The 20,986-nt window shown below is 34.1% G+C and overlaps 1 protein-coding gene across 11 annotated transcripts in view; it reads right to left on the bottom strand.

Moving 5' to 3' along the window:
- REV3L (REV3 like, DNA directed polymerase zeta catalytic subunit) overlaps positions 1 to 20,986 on the bottom strand; it is a 176,030-nt gene that overhangs the window by 58,942 nt on the left and 96,102 nt on the right. For all 11 annotated transcript variants that reach the window (XM_055535164.1, XM_055535162.1, XM_055535165.1 and 8 more), the window contains 6 exons: positions 17,382 to 17,524; positions 12,555 to 16,725; positions 8,472 to 9,382; positions 6,657 to 6,736; positions 5,210 to 5,335; positions 1,179 to 1,371 (listed from right to left, as the gene is read on the bottom strand). In XM_055535164.1, coding sequence (XP_055391139.1) covers positions 1,179 to 1,371; positions 5,210 to 5,335; positions 6,657 to 6,736; positions 8,472 to 9,382; positions 12,555 to 16,725; positions 17,382 to 17,524 — 5,624 coding nt within the window. The remainder of the gene's footprint in view (positions 1 to 1,178; positions 1,372 to 5,209; positions 5,336 to 6,656; positions 6,737 to 8,471; positions 9,383 to 12,554; positions 16,726 to 17,381; positions 17,525 to 20,986) is intronic.

Here is a 20,986-nt window from a genome sequence, read left to right as displayed (position 1 = left end):
GGTATTTTATAAAATGCCTTATGTGGTATCCTATATGAAGAACCTCTAAACTTAATGTATTTATGGAGAAATATCAACAAAATTGGAATATACTTTAAATAGTTTGAAAACCATTAACTTACAGTAGTAAGTTAAAAAATTTTTTTTTTTTTTTTTAATTTTTGGCCACACTGCATGGCATGTGGGATCTTAGTTCCTTGACCAGGGATTGAACCTGTACTCCCTGCACTGGAAGGGTGGAGTCTTAATCACTGGACCACCAGGAAAGTCCATAACTTAACTTCTTAAAGCAAAGAAAAACTCTGTATTAGCAGCAAAATACCAGCATGTATATATAAGGAAGACTGTCTACCTAACCTATAGATATACAATCATTTGAATTCAACAGTAACAATTAGTATTATTTATATTGTACTGCTTCTGACTTCTAACAGTAATTCAAGAATAATGAATCTAACACCAAATTATATACAACACCTCCTATTCCCACCTCAGCAAACATTTAGAGAGAAGTTCTTTTTTTAAGGCTAGCAAAACTTTATTACCAAAGTTTTATGAGCACAATATAAGAAATGAAAATTAAATGCCAGAATTCTTCATGAACATAGGTGCACACATCCTAATATAACAGTGGCAAACTGAATACAGCAATAGCTAAAACAATATACATCAAAGCCAAGGTGAATGTATCCTAGTATTGAAAGTTCTGTTTAACACCAGGGAATCAGTTATTTTAATCTGATACAATAACAGACTATAAGATGTGCATGGTAGGAAACTCACAGATGCATAATCAACAAAATAGTACTATTTGAGGGAGTTCCTAACCATGAGGTACAGAGGAGTTCTTTATGCTTGTTTGGTTTAGACCCTGAGCAAAGAAACTGCCCCAATACAAGGTTCTTCCTCGGGTGAAAGTGAAAGTGTTAGTCCCTCAGTCGTATCCAACTTTTTGGGACCCCTGGACTGTAGTCTGCCAGGCTCCCCGGTCCACGGAATTCTCCAGGCAAGAATACCAGAGTGCCTAGGTATTTCCTTCTCAAGGAGATCTTCCTGATCCAGGGATCAAACCCAGACCTCCTGCACTGCAGGCAGATTCTTTACCGTCTTGAGACACCAGGGAAGCCTACTTACTTCCTAGGGTATGTAGGTATAAAATTAATAAAAATGACCAATACCTTGACTAGACACTGTCTTGTCTTTATCAATCACTATTACACCTGTGAGTTCTGTTTTGTCTGTATCCGGTAGTGGAGTGTCAGATGAGATGCAGTAGAACAGAGCACAGATTGGGTCAAATTCAGGATCTGGTTCTAAGTCTCGTCTAGTTCGAGCATGTAATTCCACACTGATTAGGGTGAGATTTTGTATCTATAAAAGGAAATAAATACCGCGGTTTTAAGCATTTTTTTGAGACAAGTTGAAAGTAATATGATTCACTAAGGTTCTGAGGAAATACATGTGTAAAAAAATTACAGAAAAATGGCTATATAGGACACATTCACAAATTAAAACTAGGTTTTTAGTTGTAAGATCAGATTAAATCAATTCATGTTTTTCTTTTAAAAACTCTCTCTCTAGAATACATGCAGTGCCTCTCAATTTCTATTTGAGAAAGAATGACTAGGCCAAAAGGTACATTCAAAGCAAAGTCTGTTACTTTTTACTTTCCATTCAGTTAACTATTGTTCTACCTGTACTTTAAACTCAAAAGACTTCTACTTTTTAGTTTGAAACTCCTACTTGTTAATTCTCTGAGAGTTACTTAGACTTTCATATATAATAGGCAATTTTTTAAATAGTTTTTCCTTAAAAAAAAAAATCATAAGAATTGTAAGATGTCAAACACAACAGCCAGGTTTTTGACCATGTACATTTTCTCTTTGACATGTAATCCAAAAAATGTAATATTTTTGCTTTTTACACTTAACTTCCTATGCCAATAAAAACACTTAACAGTAATCCTTACTTACTTCTCTAAGACAGAGTTAAGAATAAACTCTGGATAAGAAAAAAAGATATAGATTGGATTCATGATTACAGCTGGAATTATAGCCATTACTGTACCAGCGATATACATATATCTGGCAGTGGAAAATAGGAGACTACTGTTACAATACTGCAATTATTCAGGTCACCTTAATTTAATAAAGGATCTATATTTTGTATTTATCGTGCATGCCATCTGTTGAAATGTAAATGCAGAAATTCTCCTTAGCGATGGGAGTAGAATTTAGTAGGTATCTCTGGAGGACAACTAAATAATATCAATCAAAATTTTATAAGGACAGAACAAATTAGTGGTTACCACTGGGAAGAGAAGGTGGGAAGGTCATGATGGGATAGAGGATTAAGAGATACAAAATATTTTGTATAAAATAAATAAGCAACAAGGATATATTGTACAGCACAAGGAAATACAGCGATTATTTTATAATAACTTTAAATGGAGTACCATCTATAAAAGTATTGAATCACTATATACCTGAAACATATAATATTGTAAATCAACTATTTCAATTAAAAACAAGACATGTCCTTCAATCTAGCATTCCTACTCCTGAGAATGTATCCAGTAGATATACTATGTGGCCAAAATATATGCACAAAATGCACAAAGATGTTTACTAAGATGATACTATTTTCAGTTTTTATAAATTATAAACGAATAAAAACCTAAATCTCTATCAGTTTGGAACTGGTTACTGCCAATAAATTAGGTGGCATACATAAATGCTACAGAGAATGAATACTCTGTAACCTTTAACATTTTGAAAAGAATGAGCCAGATCTATATGTCCTAATATGGAAAGATCACCATAATACAGTGATAAATGGAATAAATGAGTGTAATATGCTTCCACATATATAAAAAATGTTAAGCACATACATAGAAAATGTCTGCAAAGAGACAAATAACACAAAACTGTTTATTGTTTTGGGGGAAGGGAATTCATGTGGGAGAGTAGCTTACTTTCAATGTAAATATTTTTGTCTTGAAGTTTTTTACCATGTACATGTAATAGTGCATGCATTCATCAGTAAATTTGTTATTAAGTACTTTTTAAAATATAAAGAACATTAATTATGCATGTATAAGGCATATGGAATGAAACAAATCTCCAAAAATTGTGAAATGGAAACCTTCTCCCTAAACCTAAACAAAACAAAAAATCAGTTTAATTAGAAAAGAAGGAACATGTGGAAAAACTATGGAGAAGACTGAAGACAATTTCAGGCCAAAAGAGTTCTGGAGGTTGATTTAGTTATACACTAGGCCAAATTTCACACTCCAATTTTGCCTTTTCACTCCTCAATATAAAATGCATTATAGTTCTTAGGGGTATTTTTTTTAAGCCAACATATGGAATGAAGAGATGGAGAGAGATTTACCGAGTGTGATCAGTAAAGAAGGGGGTGAGAAAAGGGAATACAAACCTCTTTTTCTGCACTGAGTACTTTATATGTAGAAGAGAGAAAGAGTGATTAGCCCAGGGTAATGGAAAAGAGGAAAAATGCTTGGAGCACAATTCCCTAGTAAAGGGAATAGAGTACAGTAGTTTTATTTTGGTGCATTCCCTATCTGACCACCAGGTGGCTATTTGGACTGTGTTTTGAGACACAAAAAGCATGTGAGGAAGCTACCAGCAACTTGCAAGACCTTCAAAGAGATTTTAACTTCAAGAAGGCCCAAGATTCTGAAATAGGGTTACATAGAATAACACAACAGTATAAGAAGGAAAATATGTTTTTTAGATAATAACAGAAAAAATCAAATGCAACAAGTCTTTTTGTTAAGGTCTATCACATTTGCTTTAATAAATATTTTTTACAAAGTATTTTCTTTAAGTTTTGAATTTTGGGTGTGTACTTGATAAGATAAACATTCCTGAGCTTGTTACTTAATTTATCTGAGGTTCAGGGGATAGTATAGAATCAGATATAAAACAGGAACTAAATGAATGCTGCTGAATGAAGAAATGTGCAAATAAACTATTAGGTAGACTATGTTCTGATCTAATTCTAAAAAAGTAAAAATCTTAGATCAAAGTTAGGGTAAAAATGAGAACAATATTTCAATTTTTCTTAGTCAACTCATCTAATCCTCAGAAGACAGAACCTACTGGAGACCAAAAACCCAACCAAAAAAATCATATTCTCAGCTATAAGGGCAAAGACATAAAACAACTGTATAAACCAGAACTGACCCAAAGAAATATGAAAGTCACATTCATAATTTAAAATTTTCCAGTACTCACATTAAAAAAGGTAAGAATAGGTTAAATTAAAATATTTTCACATAATCAATATATCAAAACTACCCATTCAACATGTAATCAATATAAAAAATTACTAATAAGGTATTTCATATTCTTTTTTCCTATTAAGTCTTTGAAATCAGTATGCATTTTACATTTATGGCACATCTCAGTGAGGCTGCAAACGTTTTAATGGAAATAAATTACTTAAAATTACATGAAATCTAAAATTTCATTCCTAGATATGTAAGCCAAACTTAAAATTCTCAATAAACATGATGTTAGTAGCTACCATTCTGACAGCACACAAATAAACAATGAAAATATATTCTAATTTCACCTCTGTGCCAATCAGATATGTTGAGTTGTGTCTTCTTTACAGAAATATTTACAGTAAACACAGATAAATTAACAGTGAATACAGATAAATTTACAGTGAACCATTCATACATATTCTCCAGTAAGAATGTACATTTTTTTCAAGATAGCTTCCTAATCTTTGCATATGGTTTGTGCTGTGAAGATAAATGGGTTATAAAGATTACATGAACAAATGAACTGTACAAGCAATAATTCACTAAGTCAACCAAACAGACAATACAAGTAGGTAGGGATGTGATATAACATGGTAATATAACAATCCCAGAGTAATATACAGAGTTGCAAATAGCTGAGAAACGTTTTCTAAATTTTAGCTTCTTTTTAAAAATTTCAGGTATAAGGATTGAAAAAATTGTGAAACCACAAAGTAGTCTCAATAACTGATGACTACTTTAAAAGTTTCTGTTTTATACAAATACATAAAATAGTAAGGATAATAAGAACAAGATAAAGATGAATAGGTATAGAATTCAATGTAGTCCTCTCTCTGTAAAAAATTTCTGTACTTGTACCACAGAATAAAACGTAAGAGTTGAAGTGTGTATGTGTCCTTACTGTTGCAGTTTTACCTCGTGTAAAGCTTTCGCCTCCTGTAAGTTTTGTATGCTGACTTTGAAACCGTAAGTATTGTTTAAGGATGGTCCATCAATCTGAGAAGTTTCTTTCTTTGGGGTATTTACTGCTGCAAATTGATTCTATTAAAAAAAACACACACAGAGCCAGAAAAAAATAATGAGCAATCATTTCCTTTCTTTTGATTACTTATTTCTGCTTAGATAACTTTATGCATTTAGTAATACGTGATAAACTAGTACCATCTCCTTAAGTAAAAGAAGAAACTTAAGTATTTTATTTGCATTTTTTTCAGGCTAGTAACTCAAGATACCAGAACTGGGTATGTATAAATATGTGATATAATCTGTAAGTCAACCATATATTGATTCTTGAGTTTACAAACCCCAAATACAGAAAATAAAGCTTTGTAGAGAGTTGACATTTGTACCACATGGACATTTATCTTGACCTTTCTTGGAAATATGACAAGCAAGCAAGCAGCAATATATTTGCAAGTAGTCTGGCTAAAATGTATAAAAGATTTAAAACTGTGGGTTTGTATTTTACCCTAATACAACATGTATCTGAAAGATAAACTAAAGTATAATTTTCAAGGGGTTAGAAAGAATGGAATCTATTTTTTTTAAATAAAAAAATATATATTCTGATTTCCAAATCCATTAATTATTTTCCTGAAAGTGTTGATTTATGTTCATAGAGCACTCATACTTGTTTTTAATATATATATATGACTTTTAATTCAATACTGATTTAAAAATGATAGTTTTAAAAAGCACTTGTAATCTCAAAATAGAAATACTAAAATATATTTTATGTAGTTAATGATATTTACGAGAAGTGGCCAATACAGAAGTGATCTCTATCATATATTTCTAAGGATACATGTCTACTGCATACTTTTTTTTCACATAACCATGTATTTCCAGTTAAGTATTACAACAATTTTTAGTATTTGAATAAAGACATTTATGATTTTTCAGAGTTTTGGTAATAAATAATATTGCTTCCCTTTGATATTTAGCAAAATGAACTGAAAAATCAATAATGCTATATTTGAGAAAAAAGTAATAAACCAAGAAAAAGGATATACTTTTGGTGGGATCAAAAATCACTTACTTGAGCTCTGCTGTCATTGGATTGTTCTGATTTTGCCAGTAATCAGTTAATGTATTTGTATCCTCATAATCCACATTTTGGCTATCATATTCACTTTCTCTGTAATATTTGTATTTACATATAAGAATCTTTTAGATCCCAACAACAACAAAAAATTTTTAAAATTAGGCAATTTCTTGTTGTCTCAAAGACATGTAAATAAATGATGCAAAAATATAATAAAATTATTAAAAAATTGAGACACAAAGTTATCAATTATCTAACTGAAATCCAAGAATAAGAATGGATCTTCCACTGATCTTTAAATATGTTTAGCATAGTTACCTTTGCTTGTGTTAAGAGTACTCTTCTCAGAGCGTCAGTATTACTTCCTTTCTTATGACTCAATTTCTGGGTTTTTGGTTCTGCAGAAAGAAATTTTATATTTAACATACAAATCAACATTACCTGCTTCTGTGTGTTTTCATGAGTAGTGTCCTATAAATTCTTCACAAAGATTTCACAATTTAAAAATGAAACTGATTCCAACCTGTGATTCCCACACTAAAATAACTTTTAATATTTGTACTATTAAATAAAAACATTTAGATTTTAGTTGTTGGATTTTATTCCTCAGTTATTACCCTAGGGAATCATTTAATCCATTTATTCACTGACTTATCAAGTATTTATGAAGATGAAGAAAAAAATAATCTTGTACCCTTGTGAGGTCTAGAGAGAGAATCAGACATTGATCAAATACATATTGAAAAGTAAAATTATAACTGGGATAAGTACAACAAAGCAGAAGATAATTGAGAAATTTTATCTAGTCAGGGAATTAGGAGAGCTTTTTTGATCTAAAATACAAAGAAAGAATAGAAATTAACTAGGAAAAGAGTGGGAATTTTCCCTGATTACCAAACAAAAAAACCGGAAATTGTTAAGGGTGAATAAGAAGGCTAGGGTAGAAGCCCAGGTGAGAGATGAGAGCTTGGTAGTACCAGAGACAGAAGCAGAGAGTTTTGGGTAATTTAGGAAACAAAGAAGTGTGAAAACCACAGGATGCACAGTGAGGGAATCAGGTGATGTTATAAATAAGACCACTGTTTCTGACCCGTATAACTCAGTGACAGAACTCGTGGTACTGTCCATTCAAATAAGGAATAGTTTTCAATGTGTGGGCATGTATGCGTGTGTATAAAGCGTGCTAGGTGATTGGTAGTGAATGGATACAATGAGATCATAAACTAAGTTTAAAAAATACTGACCTTGTGGTGCTTTTGAGCATTCAAGTAGAAATGCCAAAGGTAGCTGGATATAAAAGAAGAATTGTGAACTAGAAATTTAAATTTGTGAATTATCAATTCTGTGGGCAGGAACTAGGTCATTGAGAGAACACAGAGTAAAGAAAGCTTAAGGCTAAGCCCTAATAAACTACAATATTTAGATAATAACTGAGAATGTGAGGTAAACTTCAAAGGAAAGCAAGTGGGAAGAAACAGAGGAGTAGGGGTAGAGCCAAAGGGAGAAGCAGCTCTAAGAAGGAAGGTGTGGTCATAAGAACAAGGGCTGCTTGGTGGGCATGTGATAGAAAGACTGAAAACACATCCACTGGATTTAGCTACATGAAGATCGCAGAGAATCTTCACAAGATCCATACTGGTGAATTGATGGGGGCAGAATCCAGTTTAGAGTGGGCTGACAAATGAGTATGATATAAAGCAACAGAGCTATCAAATCAGAGAGATCTTTTAAGAAATTTGGCTTTAAATGAGAGGAAAAAGAGTACAGGCTAAAAGACAGAAGGTCAAGACAGGTGTTTGGTTTTCTATTTTACAGAGTGGGAAATATCTGGATATACATCAAAGCCAGTAGGAAAAATTAAGTTGAGAAGAAGATAAGGTTTCTGAGAGGGCTCCTACATTTTACCCAGAAGGCAAGAAGAAAGGATGGAAACAGATATGAGTATATTTCACAGCAGAAAGATAAAAAAGTTATCATGTGATGATATCTAAGACAGGATAAAATAACAATAACCTCTAATTAGCTGAGCTAAAATTATATTTAAAAAGCTCTGATTTTCATTACATAGTCAATGCTGCTTTCATTTCTGGTATCTGAAGAGCTCTATGGTGACTTTGTTATTTGTAAACTTACCTGTTGACAAAGGGCTAAGGCCAGTTGCCTCAGGAAGCCTTTCTAGTTTTCTCTGTATGATTGGTGTACTATGAAGGCAAAGTGATTCACATATCTCGGTTCTTGTCCTAACATTAATTGGGGATATCACTAGAGGCTCCTGGGGCTCAGTGCAGGGGCTCTTCTGTACACCATCTTTTACGGGCTTTAGTAAGTTTTCAATAGTCAGAGAATGCAGGTCCCCTACTGGTGATGAGGGTCTCTCATCTCCATTTAATGTTTTGGAGTCTGGGGATGTTGCCTGTTGCCAAGGGGGAATTGCTGGCGAATCAGGAGAGCTATAACTAATATAATAGTCATCATCATCATCCTGATCTTTCTCAGCATCACCTGCAGAAGCAACTAGTGGCAGCGTCTGACTTTCACTTGCAGTCTGATGGCATTCTGTGGTTGGCACTTGTAAAGCAATCTGAGAATTGTCAACATCTTCCTTGGTATGTGCTGTAGTGGGGAGTGTATGTGGAGTTGTATCCATTTTTGGAGGCGCTACAGGTCTGTCATCTGGATTAACTGAAGAGCTGAAGTCTTCAGCAGATTTTACAACTCCAGTTGGCTCTGTTTTAGACAGTTTCTTGGAACGTTCATATTCTTCTTTGGCTTGAAGCCATGCCTGAACCAGTTGTCGACTTGGGGCATATTTGCAAGGCATGATCACAATTTTTTTATCTTCAGCCATTTTACGGTTATTACTTGATCCTTTATTGACAACTGCTTGGCCATTGCGAGGGGGTGACACAGGTCTTGGATTTTGAGTCATTGCTGAGAAGGCTGTTTTCCATAGACGAAGTCCTTCCAAAGAAAAGTCTCCCTCAAACTCAGCCAGATCATTTGGAAGTCGAGTTTCTACCATGAGAAGCCGTCCACCGATCTCCCTATAAACAACATATTTTAGAACAACTGTTTTGTCTCAAAGAAAAATTACCAAAATATTTAGCTCCTTAAGAGATTTTTAAAAGTTCTTTTTGGAGTTTTAAAAATGCTTATTTCTTTCTTCTGTTTCCACATCCTATGCCCCAACCTCCACAAACATATATTTTATGCAGGTACATTCTATCTTTAGTCTCAATATGCTTTTTCTAACAGGTATATGACTACTAAATTAACTTCCTTTGGAAGGTATCATCAATACCAGGGAAAGAAACTGTCCAATGAAGCCTTCTTTTTAGGAGATGGTACAGACACATCCAATTCCTTTCCTCTATTCATCTTAAATAACTTTCCACTGTCACCATATAAGAATAAAAATGCTGGAAGAATTTATCATCAGAGACTATACCCCAGATTTTATCTATAACCTCTTTATACATTCTCTACTCTCTATGCAGCAGTCTAGCAAAGCCTGTCAGTTCAAACAAGTCTTTATACCCTGCCAAATTCCCTCAAACATTACAAAAGTCACACACAATTGATGTAAGCTACCATAATTCCTTCCCTCTTTTACATGAAAAAGGTTAATACTAAGAACTTAGCAGTTGGCAGGGTGCACATAGGTTAAGTGCTACTAATGTATGTGAAGAAGAATCACTACTTAAAAGGAAACCTGACTTCGTTTCTAATAGTTACTGTAAGTATTAAGCTAAATTTCGTTCTCTAACCTATCCATAGGTCATGTATTTATGCCTTCTGCAGCAACATAATATTACTTTTTCTTCTTTATGGTATCTCTTTCATGAATATGAAGATCATTCTTAGTTTCTTCAATTACTTCTTGTAGGGCATGATTTCCCAAATGACCTGGTCACTTTCTAGATAAAACTCAATGAACTGAATTCTTATTTTTGACTGGAGCTGCAGGAACAGCACCAGAGTTACCACATTTCCTTTCCCCCTACATATGGAAAGATTCTAGCTCTTACTAGTTAACTCCAGAATCAGGACTAGCACCTTCCCTGTACCTACCTTGCAGCTTTATGAAAAATTAGGAGAATTATTGTTATCGAAGGAAATGAGTACACATATGTGACTATACCCAACTCTAATATTAATAATACAGAAATCATAATGAAGTAAAAGATAAGCAAAAATTGCTGAGGTGTGGAAAGTTCAGCTTTCTTGGATATTGTCAGCAGCATGCTAACTGCTACAACTCACGCTGTAATATATATCAAGAGCCTTAAATTTTTCGGTCATCCTATTTTGAGAGTTTTAAGTAAAGACTCCAAAATACAAGAAATGCTTTATGAAGACGGTATCACATAATTCTCTATAGTAGCCAAACAGAGAACAATGTTTCTGTCTAGTAATATGCACGTGATAGAATATTATGCAGTCATTTAAAATGATGTTTCAAGACACTCATAAATTTGGAAAATGTTTACATTATAATGGTGAGTGAATCAATTTCAACATAATATTGTGACTATAGTAAGAACACATCAATAAAACAAAATAAAAACTATACTTAAAAATGAAAACATTAAAATAGTAATAGTGGTTGTTACTAGGTAGAGAAATGGTGTCATTTTTATTTCTTTTCCTAAATTTTCTACAGTGAATACATAGTTTTTAATTAGAAAACTTTGTATAGGGTACAAATTTCAAATATAATGACTATCATATCCTTTTATTTCAACTGCAGAACAAGTGCCAAATTTAGACAACAATTAATAGTAACACAGAGTAAATGACCAGGACATGATAAGTTAACTAAGAATTAAGAAGATGTGCAAGGCTAAGGAAGAAAATACAGATGAAAAAATAAACCATAATCACTACTGGTAAAGTCAAAGTCCCCAAAATAATGGAAACTAATGGCTAAGGAACATACGTTCATATATTCTGACAGTGAAATAAAGAGTTCCATTAATCTTAAAAAACCAAATGTGGGTACCAGGCACAAAAGAAGAGCAAAACTATGCGCCAGGCAGTGCGGGGGTGAGGCAGGGTGAGGGATTTTCTACTTTTCACTTCAAATCCTTAGAGAAGGGAACTTCTAATCTGTATTTCTGATCACTTTTTCTCACCCCTTTCTTAAATGGACTCTTGCAGAAATTACTGCTAATCTGCTGGGTAAAAAGCCTGGCATTCACTGTCTGTTTCAGTAGGGTAAGGAACACAGTGCTGCTCAAGGTCAGTGCATACATGCAGTGTGGCCTCTTGCCTTTGCTGGCACATCCTATCTCTTTCCATCATTTAGATTAAGCAGGGTCTGCCTCAGCAGTCCTGGCAATTCTGCTCTGCTTCTGACTGGATGGCTGAAATGAACTGCCTCTCTCTGCAACCGATTAGGTAAACAGGATCAAAGGCACAGGGGCAGGGCCCAAAGCCATCCCTTAAAACTTCTTGGATTAAGCCTTGTCCCCCAGTTTAGCGCTTATCGGGTATGTTCTACCTTGGTGATGCAGGCAGGACAGGATACCTACTTAACTACTGGTTTATAAATAGGCCAGGGCTGTGGCCTATTTATAAACCTTCACCTTTTGCTACTGGCTTTGTGTGTGCATGGATCTCTCTCTCTTTTCTTATCACTTTTCTGAAAAGATTCTTAAAAGAAGAGATGAGGGGAATCAAAGCCCATCTTGTACTCCTAATAAATGTACAAACAACAGTAACAACATGAATGAAGATGCTGGCAATATAAAAAGAGAGTGTATGTAATAGAAACAACTTAAAATAATCATTTAGAGAAATATCCTAAGAGTATTTAAAACATATGTATGCTTATTTTCAAACATTTTTTTTTAAAAGTTCTTAAAATTATGAAAGCTTACCACTTAAATGCCATCTTTAAAATGATAATACTATAAAAGTATTATGACATCCTTCTTGGCATCATGTCATAGACAGTCTCTAATCCTTTAATGTTGATGCATTACAAAATAACAGATCCAAGACCAACACTGATCAATTTAAATAAATTTCTCTGGGTACAACTATCCACCCAGTTTGTGAATTCTTTTAATATGTCCATAATTACAAAATTGTTATCATAATGATATACTTACAAATACAGTATCACAGAGAAAGTAGTAGTCAGTTACCGAATTTTGTTACATACATTGTAATTATTCAGAGTGACCCAAGGGGAAAAAGAATTCTGATTACCTGGGCTTTTCTGGTACATCAGAAGGATTACTGCAAAATGGTTCTTGGTAAATGGTTTCTGAAAGGTCATGATCCAACAAAGTTGCCATAATTTCTTCCCTACTTGGTGGGGACATAAGTGGTTTCAGAATGTGAGCAGTTCGAGGGGTGAAACTGCCGTTTTTAGATTGCGAGGGAGAGCTGGTAGACCTTGGCGAACTATCCGGAGTTGGTGTCAACACATCAGTGTTTCTTGAAACATACAATTCTAAATCTTCAGAGGCTGCATCTACAAGTTCACCATCAGGGGAGGATAGTATTGTAGTAAAAGAAGTATTGACTGCATCAAGAGACTGCCCCATTTCTTTTCTGGTATGACTTTGAATCCAGTCTGAACTGCCCGGCTGTGAGAGGCTAAGAAACACTTCTTTGCTTATTGAACTCCTATTTAATCTGGATTTTTCATTTAGACAGTTCTCTGACTGCTGAATACAGAAAGTCTCCATAATGGAATTAGACCGAGATGTTAGAGGATGAAAGGTATTTTTCCACTGATTGTTGCGATGATTCTCATTGCTATCTATGGTTGATTTCTCAAATAATTCAGGACTTAGAGTACCAGATCGAATCCATGCGGTTGAGTCTGAGGCATGATGTTTGTCTTCATCACATTTCTGGTTATCATGACTTAAAAACTCAGTTTTTTCTACAGTTTGTCCTGGGAAAAGATCCTGAACTGCATCACTTAGGAACTTCTGAGGCAAATTCTGATCAGCTGGGACAAACTGACTTCCAGAATAAAAACTACAAAATCCAGTTTGACCTATTGTATTAATATCAAAATTATAATTATGTTCAGGGGACAAGCTATCTTCAAGTGAGTAACAACTTTCAAAACCTGGATCCGAAAAGAAGATGGGACTATCATCTGATAGGGAATTATCCAATTGGCCAGAGTTTTGTAAATTTAGAGAGTCTACTTTAAGAAGTTTGGGAATTTTTTCTTTAGGTTTTGTACTTCTGGGAGTTCGAGGTTTTCTTGGAGATGTTACTGATCGTGTTCGTTTAACTGATTTGTTATGCTCAAGGGAAACAGAGATATTTTTGTTTGGCTGCTGTTTATTAGATAATGGGTCTTGTATATTATTTGCATTTTGTGCTTTCTGTTGTCTTTTTTGCAACAATTCTTTTAGAACTGCCAGTCCAGACTGTCCTTCACCAAATGCTGAAGGTGTTGACACATTTCGATTCCTACATTGAGAAAGTGCTTTGGTTTGTGAAACCGCTTCTGACAATGGCTTTTGCTTTACCCTTTCAGGTTTAAAGTTTGACATGTCTAAAATAAAACCCCTTTGTTTTTGCTCCCAAGCTATTTGTTTGATTGGGCTTCTCAAAGAAGTTACAAAGCAATTATTAGGCATCTGACTTTCTTCTGAAGCTGCATTTCCTGGAGAACAAGTTTCACTGTGCTTTGAACGTTCTGCCATGCACATAATCTGCTGCTGACTATCTTTGCAATGCAAAAAATTAGGGGCATACGTTTGGTCTGGCTTTGATTCTAGGGAATTACGATATTCATTTAACTTTCCAAGAGATGACAAATAGCTTTTTTGTATATTTGCATTCTCTTCTATCTTTGGAGACATTATACCAGAAGACATCTGTGTATTCTGTGCTACCTGAGACAAATGGTTTGAAAGGTCAAATATATTTTTTTGAATCAAGCTTGATTCTTTTAGAGTAAACATAGTATTTTGACAATGAGATCGCTGAACATTAATTTTTGAGATTCCAGGTCCTAAAGAACTACAAACAACGGAAGAATTCACATCATCTCGTGAACTGGGGAAGGCCTGCAAATCTACAGGTTTCTTGCTTTCTAGGAAAGAAGAAAAGCAGCCAGATAAATTCTGTTGTGCATGAATTCCAGTGGGGATAGGAGCAGAAAGAGGATGATCTATAGCAGAGCCCATTAATGACACATCTTTCTGTTTAAAAAGTAGTTGAGAGCCTCCAGAATTATCTGTGGTCTCAGGCCCATTCTGATGTTTCAGCACAAACTTCATTTCAGTACCAGCTTGAGATTTTAGTTTTTCTTCCTTTAGTGTTGTATGCTTTCTTGGTGTACTTTTCTCTTTTGTTTTTTGTTTCTGTTTTGCTCTTGGTTTCTTTTTTCCATCATCTACTAGTTTATTTGTCTGATTTCGTTTGTTCCTTTTCTTTGAAACTGTAGAGGGATTAACAAGCTTTGTTTTTGATTTCTTAACCTGCATTCTTGCTCGACTATTTTTTCCTATACGGGAATTAACAGTCTTACTATTATATACATTAGGACCCTTAAAAAGCATTGCTTCTTTATCGGCAGCAGCCATAATTTCTTCAGCTCTTGGATCTGTGGGAGACCAGCAGCGAGGTGGAGACGAGTTTATGGGACTTGTGCTTCTCTCAGAAAGAAAACCTAGTTTAGACATAACATCACTATAATTTGAGTCACAGTCTTCGGTTTCAGCATTATAAGATGGTGAGGGAGGAGAAAGAATAGCATGTGACCGTTTTTTCCTGAAAGATAAAGTTCTTCTAATATTTTCACTATTTGTCCTTTGTTGTCTACCAGTTTTTTTCTTAGCAGACTTATGTTTTGATTTTCTTCTGTGACTTTTCTTTGGTGTTAATGGATAAATGGGATATTTGGTTGCAGGGGAGTCAGGAACTTTTGGCCAAAAATTCTTCAAAGGTGCAAGTTTTTTATACAGTTCCATTTTTTCCTCTGTTAATATCACTTGTTTTTCTTTAGGGTCTATTTTTCCTAGTTTCACAAGCATATTTTTCCTCCCTCTAAACCTATTAATAATAATGTACTTTATGATGACAGGGGGCAACTTTTTAGACATTTTTCTGCGTTTTCGAGATTTGAGAGTTCCATCTAAACTTTCACCAATTTCCATGGGATGAGGTAGGCTAATTTTTGAGTTGTGTGTTACAAAACTTGACTCACTATCTTCATTCTCATAATTTACCTTGCGTTTGGCTCTAAGGGTATATTTATTTCCATACAATCCAAAGGACTGCTCAGTTTCTAAGGTTCCTTCTCCAAAGTGACAGTCTACAAAACTGTCTGTAGATGTTTTATTTTCAAAAGTTCCACGGGTGACCTTAATTAAATCGCTAGCCAATACATTATCTTTCTCAGAATTATTACTATTACAAGGATTATTTTGTATATAGTTATCTTTTGAGGATCCAGTCTCAGCAGTTTTGGTAGAAGTCTCTTGATGACCCGAAAGCTTCTTTTTATTCATTTTTAACCGGGACTGTTTATTGCCAGGTTGTAGTTTATATGTGACAGGAGAGAGCTTTTGGGGCCTACTGAGACAATTAGAGAGAACAACACTGGGAAAAAACATATAATGTGCTGCTTGCTGGCTGAGGCTTGGTTTTTCTGTTTTATGTTCTTGAAATTCTTCATATCTAATTTTAAGTTTATTTAGTCCACTTTCATCAGCAATGCTATCAAGAGAATGCATTATAGTTCTATTTTCCCCTGAGCAAGACAGCAATTCACAATTTTCATTTAATGATGAAGGGAATAAACTATTCAGAGCTGTGCTGTTTCCTTTTTCATTTCCTTCAGAGGATAATTTACTCTTTGAATGATTTAAGTCAGAAAAGTTGAAAGAATTTTTGCCCAATGTACTTTCATTAGTGTGACGGCTCATATGTATAAAAGGGGCATCCTTATCAATTTTTCTAATGTTTGTATACTTTCTACTTGGTATTTGTCTTGTAACAGGTGGAATATTGTCTTCATAATCAAAAGTACTACTTTCACAGGAAGATACTGGGAGGACATCTTTCTTACCACTCTCTTTATGAGAGTTTTCTGAATGGACAGAACTGCTTAAAGATCCAGGATATTTCATAGAGTAAGTGCTTTCATTTGTAAAAGAAGTGACTGAATGATCTAGACTTTTCTCTAGTTTGCTTGGCTGTGAAAGGTCTTCAATTAAATCTTCCTTGTTCAAAACATGGGAAGAAAGGGCACTTGTGTGTTTACACTGAAAGGTAATCTTAGCAGAAGATGGGGGTTCTAATGTAGCAGCATCTTTGTGAAAGATGGAAGGTTTTACTGATAGCTTGCTTGTTGCAATCACAGAAGAGTGGGTTCTAGAATTTTCATTGTTCAGTGGATTGTCTGAAATGAGGAAAAAAAGAATTTGCTTAACTTCAACTCTTCTAATTTTTAAAATATTTTTCTATATCATGATGCTATCACCATGAAAGAAATTATATGAAATTACAGTTTTATGTTTAAAATAGTTAACTCAACAGAAAGGTCGTTTTCATTATTAGGATATCTCAATCTGAATAATCAAGAGTTAGTTACATTTGAGTATTAGTGATTATTTTAAACACATATGCCTTTGATTAAAAACAGATGGTATCAATATTCATGCTTTTTGAGAGAATAAGGGGAAAAAAATCTCATTGTCTTGGCAAGTTTCCATAAAATAACATACATCTTTGCATTATCACTCTTTTTTTGCATTATCACTTTAAATAAGCTAAGCATATTTCTTATAGTTTTCTATGGTTAAATGTTACAATAAACTGATAAAATTTATAAAGCTCTAATCAGTGATTGATAAAAGCTATCCTCTTAGAAATGAGAAAAGACATATTTTATCTACATTCTCTCAAAAGAAAACATCCTTGAGAAGGACAAAATCTAACAGTATTGTCATAGTCTCACTTAGCCAACTGTGTAGAGTGTGTGATTATATTTTTCAAAATCAAATATATCTTCAGCCCCTACATAACAAAATGCTCACAGTAGACTAGTTTACTTACCACTATTTTCATCTGCAGTTCCATCTAACTGAGGTATAGAAAGATTGGCTAGAAGCAAACTGTTATTACTCCATTCCATTTCTTCTTCTGAAGATGAATCATCTTCTTCTGTTGAGCTTCTATGGGTATTTCTGCACAGTGATCTAGGGAATATTAAGATTCATCAGTGAGTATGAACATTAGAAAAAAGCATCTCAAAAAAAAAAAAAAGCATCTCAGACTCAAATAATTTGCCTAATTTGACACTGTAATAGTAAAACTGAACAAAGCAGATCTGAAAATTAAAACTAGAAGATACCATCATTCCTATATTCACAGCTCCACAATGTCTTGGATTACCATATCTAGTTATGTTCTTCCTTATATTGTCCCCTTTATCTTATCATTAAATATACACATATAACAGCTTAGGTGAGTACCTGGTAATTTCTAAAAAGGTGGCACCTTAGGATATTCTAAGAAGTCTCCATAGATACACAATTACTACATTATGATTGGAAAAAAACAAATAAAAAGACAAGCAAGGGGGTATTCAGGTCAGGGCTGAAAGAGAAAATAAAAGGGGTCAGATAGATAGGCTAGGAAGAAGTACAGGTATTGAGTCAATCCCAGCAGGAGCTGTAAAAGCAGGGTTAGTGAGGAATGCAGATGGACTGTGAAGTCCAGATGGATACTCTCCTTAAGTTCTATCTCTGACCAATTTACATTTTTCACTAGATCATAGCTTGATATTTTCCCTTCCATCTGGATGGGCAAACTTACTTTCTACCCACACCTTTTCCTTTCACTTGTCTTGAAAATATTACTTTATTATATGTAGAATAATTTTTTCATTAAACCTTTTCCAAATAAAAATTATTAATGGCTCAAACTGTTAATAACTTTCTTCCTATATTATACAAAAATCTTTCATTTCTGCCTTTGTCCTGTGTAGCCATATGCAGCATATCTATGCCATGTTCCACATGATAACTTTTAAAATATTTGAAGGGATTTTTATCATTCGTTTCATAATTCTTTTCTAATTAGAGTAAACATTATCTATTCTTTCCACTGTTCTTTAAAAGTGACGGTGCTCACAAATCCTTCTAGTGTTCTTCTTTTTCTTTACTTTTTCAGTATGCTTAAAATTTGGTACTTGGGGCAGAATATAATATCCAATATACAAGCAGAAATTAAATGACTCCCATTCTAGATACTATACTTCTATCAATCTTTCTCTTATATACTTTTATAAATGTTCAAGATATTTTTCCAAGGTTAACCTCAGGGTGATTTTCACAGAAATGATCCAGTCAATGAATACACAAACATTAAATAATTATGGGATAAATGAGGCCTATTATTTTAAACATGTTGGCACTACTGGGAATAAGAAGATGGTGATTTTACAAGAATGTTATATATTTGAATGCATATCTATTTAATATGGGCATGAAAATTTAAATAGCTAAACCAGGTATAATCTAAGAAACTGTAGAAGAAATGCTAATAATAGATTGAAGGTAAGAATCAAAGGGACAATATCAAAATAAAACAATGAAAGAACAACAAAGACAAAAGAAAAACAAATGGAAATAAGAAAAATGCTTCATTAATGCCACATCATCAATCAAATAAAAATATCGAATAATTAACAAACTTTGCTGAAATATAAAAGAAGCAACCCAACTTATTACAGCAAGATTTCAATACATCAAATAAATACTATAATTATTTTACTAATAAAATCCAAAATCTGTCAGACTAATAAATGTTATCCCAGGTACATCTGGTAATCAATAATTAAATTCACTATTTTGGCAATCATACACTACAGATTTACTGTGCTCTTAATAAAGTACAATTTATGGCTTTCCCACAGAAACTGTTAAGTCTAGAATGAATCGTAGGTCTACCTAGTCTATATTTGTGAAACTGACTGACTGAACAAAAAAGCCTATGACTCTACACCTTATTAGGCATCATCTTTTCAGTTTCAAGATATTTTTGAATCTATATTCTGTCATCCAATGAATTATCAATCTCCAATGTTTCTGACAATCTCAATTGAATCAAGCATGACATTTGGCACAAAGCAAGCATTTAAGTGGTTTTTGAATGCAAAATCATACAAGTTCCCTATGAACTGATCTAATCAGTCACTACTACCATCCTTCTTATCTATAAGGATGTTATGTAGGACTTTGTTAAACATCTGGCTGAAATTAAGACTCAATTGACTATTCCATTTCCCTAAGTAACCATATTTTGAAAAGATATAAAGAGCATGAGTAGAGCATGAGTTGAACTCATAAAGGGTCTTTATATTTTCTGCTTCCCTTTGTAAATGCCCATGAAGTGTTCATTTAATAATCATAATTATCACTCCTATTACAGGGGAGCAGAACTAGAAACAAGCCAACCAGTTAAAAAGTGGTTTGCTTTCCAGATAAATAATAACACTGCCCAAACTAGATAAGTTTAACAACAGATAGAGATGTGCAGGAAGCCAAGTTAAATATGAGATTGAGGTCATATTTAAAATTTTGGAACATTTAAAGAGATTAAACCTAACTTTATTTTTTTCATTATTGAGATATAATTGACACAAACAACTATCAATTTTTGATGCACGGCATAAAGGCTTGATTTATATACATTGTGAAATGATTACCACAATAGTTTTAGTTAATAGCCATCATCTCAAACTCATTCTATGAGGCCACCAGCACCATGATACAAAAACTAGACAAGGATGCCACATAAAAAGAAAATTACAGGCTAGTATTACTAATAAAAATAGATTCAAAAATCCTCAACAAAATACTTACAACTGACTCCAGCAATACACTGAGTACCATACACCATGTTCAAGTAGGATTTACCCCAGGAATGCAAGGATTTTTCACTATTCGCAAGTCAATGTGATTACACCACATTAACAAATTGAAGAATAAAGACCATCTGATCATCTCAACAGATGCAGAAAAAGCTTTTGATAAAATTTAATATCCATTTATGATAGAACTCTAGAAAATGGGCACAGAGGGAACATCATCAGTTCAGTCACTCAGTCATGTCCAACTCTTTGCCACCCCATGGACTGCAGCATGCCAGGCCTCCCTGTCAATCACCAACTTCCAGAATTTACTCAAACTTATGTCCATTGAGTTGGTGATGCCATCCAACCATCTCATTCTCTGTCGTTCCCTTCTCCTCCCACCTTCAATCTTTCCCAGCATCAGGGTCTTTTCAAATGACTCAGCTCTTCGCATCAGGTGGTCAAAGTTGTGGAGTTTCAGTTTCAGCATCAGTCCTTCCAATGAACACCCAGGACTGATCTCCTTTAGGATGGACTGGTTGGATCTCCTTGCAGTCCAAGGGACTCTCAAGAGTCTTCTCCAACACCACAATTCAAAAGCATCAATTCTGCGGCACTCAGCTTTCTTTATAGTCCAACTCTCACATCCATACATGATTTCTGGAAAAAGCACAGCTTTGACTAGGCAGACCTTTGTTGGCAAAGTAATGTCTCTGCTTTTTAATATGCTGTCTAGGTTCGTCATACCTTTTCTTCCAAGGAGCAAGCGTCTTTTAATTTCATGGCTGCAGTCACCATCTAC

The sequence above is a fragment of the Bubalus kerabau genome, chromosome 9 (genome assembly GCF_029407905.1).
Source record: "Bubalus kerabau isolate K-KA32 ecotype Philippines breed swamp buffalo chromosome 9, PCC_UOA_SB_1v2, whole genome shotgun sequence".
NCBI lineage: Eukaryota > Metazoa > Chordata > Mammalia > Artiodactyla > Bovidae > Bubalus > Bubalus kerabau.
The sequence above is the reverse complement of the archived record's forward strand: the minus strand, read 5'-3'. Positions and strand labels throughout refer to the sequence as shown.